Here is a 15,000-nt window from a genome sequence, read left to right as displayed (position 1 = left end):
AGAAACTATCTGGGATGCCTCTCCACAGTGGTTGTACCCCCCCCCCCCAACCACCCCCCGCCATTCCTCCCAATGCAAGACTAGGGGCAAATCTTCTCTACTGTTCCCTGCTGCCTGGATTTGTCAGAGCACTGATTGGTCCCCATGGACCGGCCCATTCCCTCTCATCATCGACACGAACCCCTCACACACAAACACTCAAATCACCACACATCACACACACACACTTTTTTTCCTCTTTGTTGAATGACTTCCAACAGTCTGCCACGTTCTCCTCCTTCAATCCGGACACAGAAACTAACCCAGGGCCCACCACAATATATCCATTTTCCCCACATGTAAAACTTGCATCAATAACTCGAGGGCCAGAGGGTGTTCTGTGCACTGCACAAGGTGTGGCCAATTACTCCATCTGGCCTGTACTGCTCTACCAGATTATATACATTCACAGACCTGCGGTTGCAGCTTTCAGCTTATTCCAAACTCAAACCCAAACGACGACGCACAGAGCAGGGTGGCATAAAATTCGCTTTACCCTCCCGAGTAAAACATTCATTCTCAAACTCTTTTAATACACTCCACTGGTTTTATTGTGCAGTGATTACAATAATTCGTCATTGTATCTGTATGATGAACAGACACAAGTTCAATATCATCACAACTGCAACTACCAAATACATTCCAAAGGGCAACATTAAAAAAAATACAATACCAAGTCCATGCCAGAAACCACACACCTCATCAGACAATTATACAACCGAAAACATAGCACACCAACACCCAAAGCATCAGTCATAGTAGAAAGGATTCAAACACTAAACACAGAAATCGACAACAAAATAATCGTGAAAAACACAGAACTGGCACTCCTTTCTACACACACGAGACCACTCAACCAACACCAACACTTGTACAAAATCATTTAAATAGCTTCACCAACTCCAACGGTGGCACAACACCCTCACAAGCAGCCATAACTACCACAGACAACACACTAATCAGAGAAATAACAAGTTAATGTGCTACGCTCACAGACCATGACATAAACAAAGTACAAAGGACCCAGAAAAGAGGAAAGAAGTATGACAAAATTCAAACTCAACAACACCATAATGCCATTCACTCCCACACAAACGACAACTAGAGCGAAGTCGATGACGCGCCATCGCAAACCCCCACGCTTCCCACCTAAAGCAACGTTGAAAGACGGTAAAAAGTTCCACCAGGACTGACCGAATATCAAATCTTGGAGTGAAAGTTTTCCCGTTTTGACCCCTGTGACCCCAAGTACCCACCCCCTGGGGCATTAACAGAGATGCCAACTTTTGGAAATCAGAATTAGGGAGGATTTGCAACCGACACCAAATAATGTGCGCGGAGCGCTCGACCCTTGCGGCGGGGTCCAGGGCCCGCCTTAGGGCCCTGGAAGCTCTGGGGTTCTAGACGCTCTCTAGTGCCCTCTGAGCCCTATTTTGGAGCATTTAACATGTTAAGAATTCCCACTTTTTGAACAAAAAAAAGGGGAAAATTGTGCACTTTTTAATGTTACATGTATGTTAATATTAGTAACTTAGGGGACAATCAAAGATTAACAAAAAGCACAAAAGAAGCAATATTTTTCTTACCTTATTGGCTGGTACTACTGCTGCTTGCTTTTTCCATGGCAGCTTTGCTGAGTGACAGCTGTGTGGCTCTTTTAGCCCTTCTGATTATGTCTTTGCTGTATTCTCTCTGGTAGCAAGGGGTGCTATGAGCTAGTTTTTTCAATTAAGAGAGCTTCCAGGGTTTTGACACTCAAATTGGGACGAAATTCAGTATGATTCTTCCATACAAGACTGAGTGCCCGCTCACATGATGCGTTCGAATGAGGAATGACCAAGATTCCCTTCATCACTTTGCTCAAATTAGGATACTTCTTGGCACCAGTGCAGGGATCTGTGAGCTGTGAAATCCGATGCCACTGCTCATCCACTCTCACTGTCTCAGTAGCAATTGCAGCTATGGAGGCGTCTGCCTGGTAGTGAGCGAATTCACTCTCAAGACTGTCTATGTCACTATCACCGCCACTGAACAGACAGGGGAATTTCTTGATGAAAAACTCCACACAGTCAAACCCCACTTCTTGGTGTAGCTTAACATCCAGCACCTGAGCATGCTTGGCTAATTCATCATCTAGCGGCCAGGTTTTGAAGATGTAATTGCAGGCTTTCACATAATATGAGCGAACTGCACTGAAGAAACCTTGGATGTCTGACTCATTCAGAGTGAAGGTGAATTTCTTGAGACTCCTTTGTTCCCTTATATACAGTTTGGCATCGTTCCCAATCATGAGGTCCTCATCATTCTTCTGATGATTTCTGTCAGAGAAGGGTACATTTACCAGAGCAACCGATGACACCGATGGTTTCAAAAACCGTACGAAGATATCTTTCAGAAGACCATTCAATTCTCCGTGCAGGAGATGAATACAGGGTTCGTCTCTTTGGAGCAGAAGATTCCCCTTCTCAAAAAGCTTGTTAGCATATCGAAGGAAGAAACAATAGAGTTTTGTTTGTGGAGACAAGAACATCCTGTTGACACGTTTTTCTCTAGATTCCTGCACAGTGTTTGAGGAAGATGCGCTTTTAGTTGTAGAACTCGTAGTACACTTAGCCGCAGGGCGATCACACTTGCGTTTACTGCCAGCAGAAGAGGTCAGACTCATAGTACCAGATCCAATTTTACGTTTGAGGAGAGAGCTTGAGGTAGGTGCAGCCAAGGAAGAAGACCTCTGATTCGAAGGTTTTGCTGAGCTTCTATCAAGTGATTTGGCAAAAGCAGAACTTAACTTGGGTCCTTCTTTGCCTGTAGATGGGACTATCACAGTCTTTCTCGACTCTGAAGGGATCTGCTTTGTAGATGAACGTGATGAAGGGCCGGTGATGCTACCTGCTCTCAGCAAAGGTTTTGGTGCTGTCCCTGCTGTCTTCTTCGCAGCAGATACTGCAGTGGTAGTGGTGAATGCTGCTCCACTAGTGCTTGATCCTGCAGTGCCAGTACTGGCAGTAGATACAGTGCCGTCCTTCTTGCTCGTTGTTAGAGTCTTGGCTACAGTTGGTTGCATTTTTCTTCGTACTTCTTCTTTGAAGAAGAGGCGAAGTGGCTCCCACTGTTCAATCAGCCTGTCTAGGCACTGACCAAGGGACAGCCACCTTGTTGCGACATGCTTCAGAATCTTGTGTGTCGGGGCATCACAGAGTTCTTGCAGTGCTTTCACTCCTTTGACGCGTTTACTACTTTTGTCCAAGTAGTAGTAAATATCGATGAGAAAGTCATCTAATTCAATGGGTAAGGCCTGAGCCGCCTTCTTGGCCGTATTGTGCATCATATGGCAAGGGCATCCCATGATGTAGCACTCTGGATTTTGTTTGTGGATATAAGCAGCGACTCCTTTGTGCTTGCCCACCATGACAGAGGCATTATCAGCACAAAAGGAAACACAATTTCCCCACAGAATTTTCCTGTCACTGAACTCATGATCAAGCAGTTTGAAAATGTTTTCTCCAGTGGAATCTTGTTTGCACGCAGGCAAACTTAGCAAACCTTGCTTCACAATCCCAGCACTGTTGTCATAGTACGAAATCAGGACAGGATATAGCTGGGCCTCACCACTCTCATTGCTACCGTCTGTAGCTAGGCTAAATGGAGCTAGTCTAGCAATATTGGCAATAGATGAAGCAGTAACATTTGACAACTCACCAATTATTGCTGAAGTTTTTGTTCTTGCACATCCATACTTTGAAGCAACTTTTGAATCTGGAAACATCTTTTGAAAAGGAGGTCCAGCATGATCTGAGACTGATATGGGCAAGTTATGTTCCACAATAAATCCACTAAAGAGAAGTTCCGCTCGGGTAACATCCTCTTCCTCGCTTGTCCCTTGTTTGGTGAAATAATTCAGAAGTGTACCGGTACTCGTGCTCGAAGATCTCTCCTTTGCAATGTCTGTGTGCCGTTTGATTCCAACGTGCTTCCGAATATCATCGTGACCTCCGTGCTCAACTGAAATATCAACGCTGCATACTGTACAATACGCATGATGAATTCCTCTTTCAGACTTTCGAATACACGGGTATTGGAGACTGTATTCGGTCTTGTACTTCTGAGACCATTTCTTGGTCTTCGTAAGCTTCTTTTCTGCCATTTCGTAATCAACATCGAGGGCTTGAAGCATCGGTAACTTCGAAGTCGATGTTCCACAGCTGCAGCGCGACTCGTAGAACTCTAGCGGCTGTTAAACACCGCACGGTGGTCGCGACCGCCGGGCTGGTACGGGGCCCAGCTGCATGCAGTGAGCGTATCGCATGCATATACACTGTGCATACATACCGCATGCACTGTATTGCACACATACCGCATGCACTAAATCTCAGTGCATGATCGCATAAGCGAGATCCAGACCCAATGTTTCGCTGCTCCTCATTTGAATTTGCAATTTTTTACGTACAATTTGGTAGCAGCGCACGTTATGGAGTTACCACATGCTATACGTAGCAGACGATGCTTTTCATTCAATTCTCATACTAGTACATTCTGATTAGTGAACAGTGCAAAAATATCAAAATTTCAGGAGGATAAGGATAGTGATCGTAAGGGCGGGAGTTTGGGTGAATTTTCGGAAGCCTCCCGATGAAATCGGGAGGGTTGGCATCTGTGCATTAACCAGGGGTGCAATCAATTTTTTTAAACATATTTTATGCGTCCCCCAATGTTGATTGCATGTACAAAGTTTCATGAAAAAATATCTTAAAATGCGGCCGTAATTGCATTTTTTTTTTTTGGGGCATTTCACCTTTTGACCGCATCCCAGAGGGCAGGCCAAATATGATACTGCTCGTACACCTTCTTAGCATGTGGTGTTCATAACGACCAAGTTTGGTGAATTTCTGCCAAACCATTTATAATGAGATAGCCAGACAGACAGACAGACAGACAGACAGACAGACAGACAGAGCCAATTATAATATCCCCCGGTATTTTTTTTTTGAAGCATGGGGATAAAAATGATCAAAAACATCAAAATTCCCCTGACTACCAGCCACGACAATATCTCCAATTTACATTTCAAACACCTTGGACCAAATGCCATATCTGCCCTTAAAATATAAGCAACTTCTCTGACTGACACTGAATAATTCCCAAAACTTGGAAACTAATCAATGCCCTCCTTAAACCAAAATAAAGAATCCACCAAAGCAGCCTCCTACAGACCTATCACATTACTTTGCACACCCTCTAATACTTACACTCACAAACCCTCACACCCGCAACAAGCGTGGGGTTCATTTACAAGAAGAGGGCTGCAGGGAGCATACAGTGAGTTTCAAAGCAATCAAAAATGTACAAGGGATTTCAATAAAGCACAGGGACAGAGAGCAGCACTTTCCTGATCTACCTAGCTGAGACAATCTTACTTATTTAACAATACAAGGCACCATCTTATATATTATTTCCGAGAATGTGGTTTTGTGTTGCGCTATCTTCGACTTTGTTCTGCGCTCGAGTAACGTGATATTCGGCTTACATTATCTCAAAGACCATATGAGGTGCATGGTACAAAAAAAAAAAAAATAGAATGGTTCTGAAACAGTGAAATCGTATTCCACTTACTGCATTAAAGTAAAATTACTACTGATACTCTGCATCAGTTCCTTTCTCAACCACACCCACCCCAACATGTCGCGCAGAGCGTGGGTTATGCTAGTCAGGATCATTCCACAGAAGCGCAAGTAGAGGGAGAAATTAAAGAGAAAGTTTGAGGCATTCGTCGACCTCTGCGCTCACCCGGCGTGAGTTCGCGAGCCCAAAGCTTTCCCCCGATGGGGAAAAGCAAGGGAGAGGGGACTGTGATCGAGGGTTGTCACTGTGCGGCCAGGTTATTGTTCCACTTCGTCCCGTGGCACTCAGCTGTGTTGCATGTTGTTTCACCTCAAAGCCACCACCAGAATGTCCAACCATAATCAAACTGAAAAGAACGACAAAGAAATCCTTCTGAGTCCGCCGGAAAATCCCCCGGAACGCTATTTTATATGCTCCGTGTGGGGCATAAACCAGCATCCCCGGCATCCCTGCCCCTCATGTTCCGAACGTGCAGTGCCCATTGGCCCAGACCTCGCCTGCGTCCTGACGTCACCCGCTCCACGAACTCGTCAGACCAGGAATGGCTTTATTAGTCTTCGAGGCGGGCCACGTGGCCCATTTCCAGACTTAACGTGGGGACAGCGTGAATCGCTACATGCAGGTAGAGCAAGCATCCTGGAGGGCCATGGATGGTTCCCCGGAAAGAGCGACGGTTGCTGCTGACAAGGAGGAATGATAGAAATGCTAGCACAAACTGGTGCTAGATGGCAGTGAGCTTGGTTGGTCGTGGCGCTCTGAGTGTGGGTGATGCTGCACCCCGATCAGGTGTGATGGTGGTTGCTGTCATCAATCAATGGCAAGTGGTTGAGATGGTGGTTGAAGCGGTGTTTGGAACGGCTCTGCGGTGGAAGAGCGATGGTTGAGGCTGAAGTGGATGGTGTGCGAGGAAAGCAAGAGGATAGACGTTGGTTTTGTGGTGTGGACGTAATTGTCGTCTTGTGGTGACAGCGTGGTGGTGGTCGTGATATGGTTGAGGCGGCGTGGTTGAAAGTGATATGGCGATTGAGTTGCGGCACATGCTAATGAGGTGGTGCACGGTTTCAATGTGGTGTTGAATTGAAATATAAAAAAATGTGAAGAAAGTGGGGAGAAACCGAACTAGTCCCACACAACGCATTTTCCTTTGTCACCCACTAGATCAGCGTTTCTCAACCTTTTTACCCTTGTGGAACCCTTGAAATAGTTTTCATGTCTCAGGGAACCCCTGCATAAAAATTATTATATATCATTATTAATATCTCGCTCTTTTATATTTTTATCGTAGTTCACGTGGTAAATATAATATATTTTTTCAGATACCTGGTTTAAGGAAAAAATGACCCCCTTTTTGTCAAATTTATTGGCAATGACTCAATGATGCACGAATCCACCGCGTACAGGACGTCCACTAACCAGTGAGGGCGGTTTAACACTGGCGCCATATAGACATCGTTAAATACATTCCCTATGGTTGTTATAATTGTAAATAATACAAGAGGTTGAAGCCTCTATTATAATAAATAATAACCAGAGTTTCCAACAATATGCCGTACGTGTATAGTAAAACTAGAGGGGGAGCACTCGGTAGAGTGCAAAACATCCGCCGCCAATACTGCTGGTCACTTAAGTGAACCTGATATCCTAGTCATTGTAGGTCAAAACGGATCAGCCTCAACTGAACCACGATTGAATAAACTAAACTAGATCGACGCGCATGTAGAAATGGCAAAAAAGTAAAATCGAAATTTTTTTGAAAAAAAAAGGTGCAAAATTTGTTTGTTTTTTTCTCTAACAATTTTTTTTGGTGGGAAATCACTTAAAACATGTAGAAATGCAATTCAATTATTTTTTCAAAATGGCTGCCATAGCGACCATATTGGACTTTGGACCAAGTCCAGAATCTAATGGCATGATCCTTGGACCATACCTAATCCCCCCACCAAGTTTCATCGAAATCCGTCCAGGAGTTTTTCCGTAATACTGTTCACAAACAAACAAACAAACAGACAGGGGTGAAAACAGTAACCTCCGTCCATCTTCGATGGCGGAAGTTAATTACGAATATTAAATCAAACAAAAACTACTCAAAAATACATTAGCCTATTTATTACTGTTTCTTGCAGAATCCCAAGCGACCTCTTGTGGAACCCTAGGGTTCCGGGGAACCCCAGTTGAGAAATACTGGAATAGATACATGGGAGGACCCCATCTGTAATAAGTACGACCAGAATAATTATCTAGGGTAACTGCTATATTTTGGTTGCCATTGCCTTGGGGTCACGTTTCCCAGAACCGTAACAATACAAATAGCCTCATATGCGGACGACATTAACATTACCTCCACCCATAGCACCATCAACACAGCCACAGCATATCTTCAATCCTTCCTCAGCACCCTACAAGCATGGCTCACCATCAACAGACTAAAAGTAGCCCCTGCAAAATCAACAGTGACTTTTCACAAATTACACTAAGGAACATAACGCTGTGCCACATATCACACTAAACCACAGACCTATCCCACACAATCAGCAAACAAAATTACTTGGTGCAACTTTTAACACATCAATACCATTCTCAGATCACATCACAAGCATGAACCCTTTGAACCCTGAGCTCGTTGGACTTTCGGCTCCTCCACCCTGGACTCCCTGGAGAAAAATCTGGCCACTCGGGTGTATGAAGGTTTGAATAGAGGCGGTTTAACCGGCTGCTCAGGTGTGTGGAGGTTTGAATAGCGGTGGGTAAAACGGCTGCAAGGGTTCAAAAGAAAGCATGCACACCCAGGATGAACACGCTTTGGGCACTCACAGGCACAACATCAAATACCACAAAGACACAACATCACTAATATACAAACAGTGTATCAGATCAGTCTACGCCAGCTCATCCTGGGAATCCAGCCTATCAAACACACATCTTAACACCCTACAGACAATAAAAAAGGCCTTTGCATCATCACAGGTGACACCGTTAACAACACCATTTGAGCACCTACACACAAACAAAGGCAAAAATATAAAAAATCAAGGACCACTTGGACATGAAAGGTGCGCAGTTTCTTGCAGCTGCAAGTCCCCTCAACAAATTAACATTACCCCACAAAGACACGACAATGAAATCCTTCAAAACATCCCCACACCGATCAACGACAACAAAAAACACATCCATAACCTGGGTTCAAACAGTATTCGAGGTACTAAACCCCACCCATCGACAACACAGAGAAATTACTCCCCAGGTCGAATCAAGTTCACCTTTCATGCCTCCGCTGTAAACACTACCCACAGCTTTTACAGGACAATCATAGACTCAACGGCACCACTGACAATACTTGCAACCTCTGCCTAGCCGCTACACACAAAAAAACACACACAAACACACACATTATGGAAGACTGCATGGTCCTGGCTCCATAAAGGAAAGAGCACAATGTCTTGGATGCAAGGGATCTCTGGGTCGCTCCCAAGAGATTGATTGGCTATATCAGTGCAGCAGGCCTGGTGAAGCAGAACTAACCGTGGCAAATCAACGACGACAACAATGCCCACAACTGTCAAAACATTCAAAACAAGAGGGAAAGCACCTCTTACCTGAATTTTCCAAATATTTTTGCTTCTTGCTTTTGATACTGATAGTAACATCCTCGTAGTCTGGGTCTCTTTCCTCCACGCTGCGTTTCATTCCCGACATAATACCTTTGTACATAAAGTGAAAAAAGATGAGACAAACAATTAGCCATTGTGCATACACAAAAGGCTAACAGCAGGAAGTATTAAAGGTCATATATTACATCACAAGCAACTTTTAAGTGTCAATTTGTATCACACTCTTATTTTTATTTTCAAAGGAGTAATGTTCAAAAGTATTGCGTTTAAGATTCCATCCATAAAAGCATGAAATTTCAACATGAAAACATGCTGAACGAGGATCTTGGAGAATGATGTCGTGTGAGTACTACAACTCAACATGAATACTCACTTTGGGAAACTTTTTTAAAAAGCAACTGAGCTGACAGCATTTCTCATTGTGAGGGAAACCTGCTCGTTAATGTGGTAGGGGCTGACAGGATAGCACAGAGGTAGCATACTCGGCTTTGCCCTGTTCGGTCTAGGTTTCATTCATGGCCCAACTATAAAATGTCATCCTGATGCTTTGAAAGCAGGGTGTTGCATCAATGATCAGGCTGTTCCTTGGGAGGTTATGCGCATCTCACTGTCCTATCTGATAGCATTCACGTTTGGTGGTTAACATTACCAGAGTGCCTCTCTAAAAGTGTCGCCCATTGCGGACTAGTACTTGATCCGACATCCAAATTCCAAAAATATGTTGTCCCTCATCTGCCCAATTTGACCAATCCTTTTCCTCACTGGCTAGAAGCACTGCATCCTTTTTGATGTCAGGTTATTCCATACTCAGGGACAGATGGATCCGACTATCTACACGACAAGAGATGTTTGTCTGTCTGTCTGCCTGTGTATGTGTCGCCAAGCTTCTCTGTGTATGTTTCTCAGAGATGGCTGAAAGGATCTTTGTCAAACTCTGAGGCTCATCAGTGAGTGCCGGGGAGTGTTTTTTGAAAATTAAAAAATAAAAGTTAGATTTTTTTTTTTTTTTTTTTTTTCATCGCTCTATCGTGCCGAAGCATTTGTAGCTTTGTGAAAGGTAATATTAAATGATCCATGACCCCATTCTTTAGCGGGTATAGGAAAACGTTTTAGGCCCCCACAAAAAATAATAATAATAATAAAAAAATTATTTCTTAAAAATGTCAAGGTTAGAACAGCACCTGACAACACCGGGAAACCCTGCCAGTTTAAAATAAGGCAATTCTCGGTGTATATGTGCGTCTGATTATTATAGAATCTAAAACGGCTCGGCCAATCTCCACCAAATTTTGCAAAAATGCTGGGGGTAACCAGGGTCATGGCAGGGCACAAAATAACTCCCCCCTCCGGCGAAGGTGAGGAGACAATTTACGATTTTTGCCTGTACACATGGCACAGTGCAAGTGTTTTACTGACGCCTGCTGGAGAGATGGGGGATTACTAGCCAAGAGACAAAAAAAAAATAGCCCCACCCCTCCCAAGGCTGCTCTTCGAGGGAGTGGGTGTTTCTAGTACAAAAAGAAAAACACCAACCAATATCGGAAGTGACATCAATACCACAAAAAGTCATTTCCTTTTTACTACAGTGTACTTGCTCATCAGAGACCTTTTTGTACCAAAATATAAAACTAATATCACATGTAAGACAAGCACATTATCCCTGCCTCGTAAGAGGCGACCAGGGTTGCGTCATGAAGGGCATCCAGCGTAAAAACTTAGCCAAATCACTATGCGGATCATACGGATGATCCGCTGTGGCGACCCCTAACGGGAGCAGCCGAAAGAAGAAGAAGAAGAAGAAGGAGGAGGATGTAAGACAAGCACACAAGGAGAAACAATATAAGGAATTGCTTTGCAAGACATGTCTCCTACCGGTACCAATTAATGTTCGGGAGATAAAAATGTGTTTGCGTTTAATGCAGACTCAAGCTGATACCGGAACAAAAATGAAAAAGAAGTCTCTAACGCACCGTGTTTGGGTCCATTCAGAAAAATAAAAGGGAAAACAATTTTCATTCAATGATATCTTGTATAGACGAGAAACCAATAAAGACAACTAGGATAACAAACCGGAGATAAATATTAGTTTGCTTGAATGAACGCTTGAGTTTGCTTTAACGTAAAAAAAAAATTAAGAAGAAACTCTCCAACACACCATGTTTTGTTCGTTTCTAGGCTTTGCCTATTTCATATTACAAACTAGAAGGGCACTCGGTAGAGCGCATACTTCCGCCACGTAATGCCTAATCCACGAGAACATATCGGGCCCAATACATTTTTGAAATATCGTGCTATACAGGACTATATCGTTTTTGGCTCTACCTCTCAATGGTGAAGAATCACTTAAAAAAATTAAATCATGCTTGTATCCAGATCCGGATCTTCACAAAAATCGAATCAATTCATCCTTGCCACGCACCCAACCTGTCCACCAAATTTCGTCCGAACCCATCCACAGCTTTTTGAGAGATCATGCTATATAATCGGTTTAGCACAAGAATCACTTAAAAAATTATCAGATCCAGATCCGGATTTGGATCTTCACCAAAATTGAATCAATTCTTCCTTGTCACACACCTAACGTGTCCACAATGTTTCATCCAAATCCATGCACAACTTTTTGAGATATCATTCTACATATCGTTTTTGGCCCTATCTCTCAATGGTGAAGAATCATTTGAAAAATTTGAGTAGCCGGCACCGGATCTTCACCAAAATCTAATGAGTTTGTCCTGGTCACACACCGAATCTGTCTACAAAATTTCATTCAGATATGTCTACAACTTGTTGAGCTATTCTGCACACAAACAAACAAACAAACAAAGATGGAAAGGAGTGAAAACATAACCTCCTTCACCTTCGGTGGCAGAGGTAATAACCCGATGTACATACAGTACCAGTCAAAAGTTTGCACACACAGACTCATTCAAGGATTTTTCTATATTTTTACCATTTTCTACATTGTAGAATAATAGTGAAGACATCAAAACTATGAAATAACACATATGGAATTATTTAGTAACGAAAAAAAGTGTTAAACAAATCAAAATATATTTTATATTTTAGATTCTTCAAAATAGCCACCCGTCGCCTTGATGACAGCCTTGCACACTCTTGGCATTCTCTCAACCAGCTTCATGAGGTAGTCAGCTGGAATGCTTTTCGAACAGTCTTGAAGGAGTTTCCACATATGTTGAGCACTTGTCAGCTGCCTTTCCTTCACTCTGCGGTCCAACTCATCCCAAACCATCTCAATTGGGCTTAGGTCAGGTGATTGTGGAGGCCAGGTCATCTCATGCAGCACTCCAGCACTGATGCAGCACACACATTCCTCCCCCCAACCCCCACACACACATACACACACATTCCTCCCCCCACACACACATTCCTCCTCCCCCCACACATACACACACACACACACACACACACACACACACACACACACACACACACACACACACACACACACACACACACACACACACACACACATTCCTCCCCCCACACACACACACACATTCCTCCTCCCCCTCCCACACACACATTCCCCCCTCCCACACACACATTCCCCCTCCCACACACACATTCCCCCCTCCCACACACACATTCCCCCTCCCACACACACATCCCCCCCTCCCACACACACACATTCCTCCCCCTCCCACACACACATTCCTCTCCCCCTCCCACACACACATTCCTCCCCCTCCCACACACACATTCCTCCCCCCTCCCACACATTCCTCCCCCCTCCCACACACACTCCTCTCCCCACACACACTCCTCCCCCTCCCCCCCCCACATTCCTCCAACCTCCTCAGGTTATCTACTAGATGTGCACCGGCGATTTAGTCAACCTTTCACTTGCACACATGCACGGATTTCCTCACACCTGCACTGCACGGTGGCACGTCCTGCATGGCTTCGAGGCTTCGGCGATGCAGAAGTACATGGTTTGCGACCTCCTCCACAATGCCACGCACCACGGGCCCAAGTTAGAGTTCAGATCCCACACCCGCGAAACCCCACGCACCACACACATGTAACCAAGAACAGGCATGCACACACCCCACAAAGAGTCATTTGTTCCCATTTCTACTACGTCCTCGTGTGCTGTCTACATAAATCTTCACTTGCAGAAACTACCGACTCTTAATGTATTGCAGTAACTATTAGTATATTTATATTAATATTTTGTAATGTTAGCAAATCGCTCAAAACGGAAACAGCAAACTGTGTCTGTAATTGCAGAATAAAAGGATCCCTGTGGACTGTGCCATCATGGATTGGAAAAGCAGGTTAAATGAAGCGTGAACACTCAATTAATTTACACTTTCTGCACATTCCATCATTTTTCCTTCACTCAATATAATCGTCCGAACAGTAGAAAAAGTTAAGTTTAATGCTTTGCTTAAATAAATACACGGAATTATAAAAATCGCTAATTTGTATAAATTTTCAGATTTCCACTCCAGATTTCAACATTTATTGCGTGTCGAGTATCGACTAAGCACTGGGATGAGGGGCAAAATTTTGGTGTCCTGTCTGTCTACCCTACGTCACAGTCTCCTTTTCATTGTCCGTCTACCCTACGTCACAGTCTCCTTTTCATTGTCCGTCTACCCTACGTCACAGTCTCCTTTTCATTGTCCGTCTACCCTACGTCACAGTCTCCTTTTCATTGTCCGTCTACCCTACGTCACATTCTCCTTTTCATTGTCCGTCTACCCTACGTCACAGTCTCCTTTTCATTGTCCGTCTACCCTACGTCACAGTCTCCTTTTCATTGTCCGTCTACCCTACGTCACAGTCTCCTTTTCATTGTCCGTCTACCCTACGTCACAGTCTCCTTTTCATTGTCCGTGTACCCTACGTCACAGTCTCCTTTTCATTGTCCGTCTACCCTACGTCACAGTCTCCTTTTCATTGTCCGTCTACCCTACGTCACAGTCTCCTTTTCATTGTCCGTCTACCCTACGTCACAGTCTCCTTTTCATTGTCCGTCTACCCTACGTCACAGTCTCCTTTTCATTGTCCGTCTACCCTACGTCACAGTCTCCTTTTCATTGTCCGTCTACCCTACGTCACAGTCTCCTTTTCATTGTCCGTCTACCCTACGCCACAGCGTTACGTCGCATCTATGTTCGACTCACTCACATGCCACTCACTCTCTGATCTTAATTAATCCCACCACACTATTTTGTCAAAACCATGTTTAAAAAACGGATTCCTGTTTTCGCATCTATGTTCCATCATAATTACGTTTGTGATATCCCGGATCAAATTACGCGATGACGTATTTTTGCTTTCACACCTTCTGAGACGTGTACGTAATGACGTCAGAACGTACGATTTGTCTTTCAAGCCTCCATCTTGTTGTTTTGTTCGGCCTTGCAGGCCGGAATATTTATGAGGCCTGATCGTCTCATTGACGAGTAAGGAAAAGGGGAGAGCAGAGGTTGAGAGAGTTGCAAGAAGGAAAGCTATTATAACGAAGAGAGAAACAAAAGAAGAGCGACGAGGAGTGCAAAGGGCGCCGCGGTGAGGGCGCTAAGCGCCGGACTCTGAGCCTGAACCCAAGCCCAGCGCCATTTTCTCGTCAGTTTAAAAAAAAAAAAAAAAAAAAAAGTTTCTTCATAAGTTTAATGTTCAGTGAATTCTGGAAGCTTTTGTTTTGCTGCGTGTCGATCGTTAGATACGACTAAGCATGGGGATGCCGCTGGTATTTTTTAAA

At 44.0% G+C, this 15,000-nt stretch overlaps 1 protein-coding gene across 11 annotated transcripts in view; it reads right to left on the bottom strand.

The window, feature by feature from the left end:
- Positions 1 to 15,000, bottom strand: part of YEATS2 (YEATS domain containing 2) — a 194,840-nt gene that overhangs the window by 163,065 nt on the left and 16,775 nt on the right. For 10 of the 11 annotated variants that reach the window (XM_085870069.1, XM_085870066.1, XM_085870064.1 and 7 more), the window contains one exon: positions 9,252 to 9,356. In XM_085870069.1, coding sequence (XP_085726195.1) covers positions 9,252 to 9,351 — 100 coding nt within the window. In that variant the 5' untranslated portion in view covers positions 9,352 to 9,356. Of the gene's footprint in view, positions 1 to 9,251; positions 9,357 to 14,580; positions 14,601 to 15,000 lie in introns of those variants that run through there. The other variant, XM_085870070.1, reaches the window with a different exon arrangement.

This window comes from Eptatretus burgeri, chromosome 2, assembly GCF_056783735.1.
Source record: "Eptatretus burgeri isolate ZD-2024b chromosome 2, Ebu_testis_v1, whole genome shotgun sequence".
Lineage (NCBI taxonomy): Eukaryota > Metazoa > Chordata > Myxini > Myxiniformes > Myxinidae > Eptatretus > Eptatretus burgeri.
The sequence above is the reverse complement of the archived record's forward strand: the minus strand, read 5'-3'. Positions and strand labels throughout refer to the sequence as shown.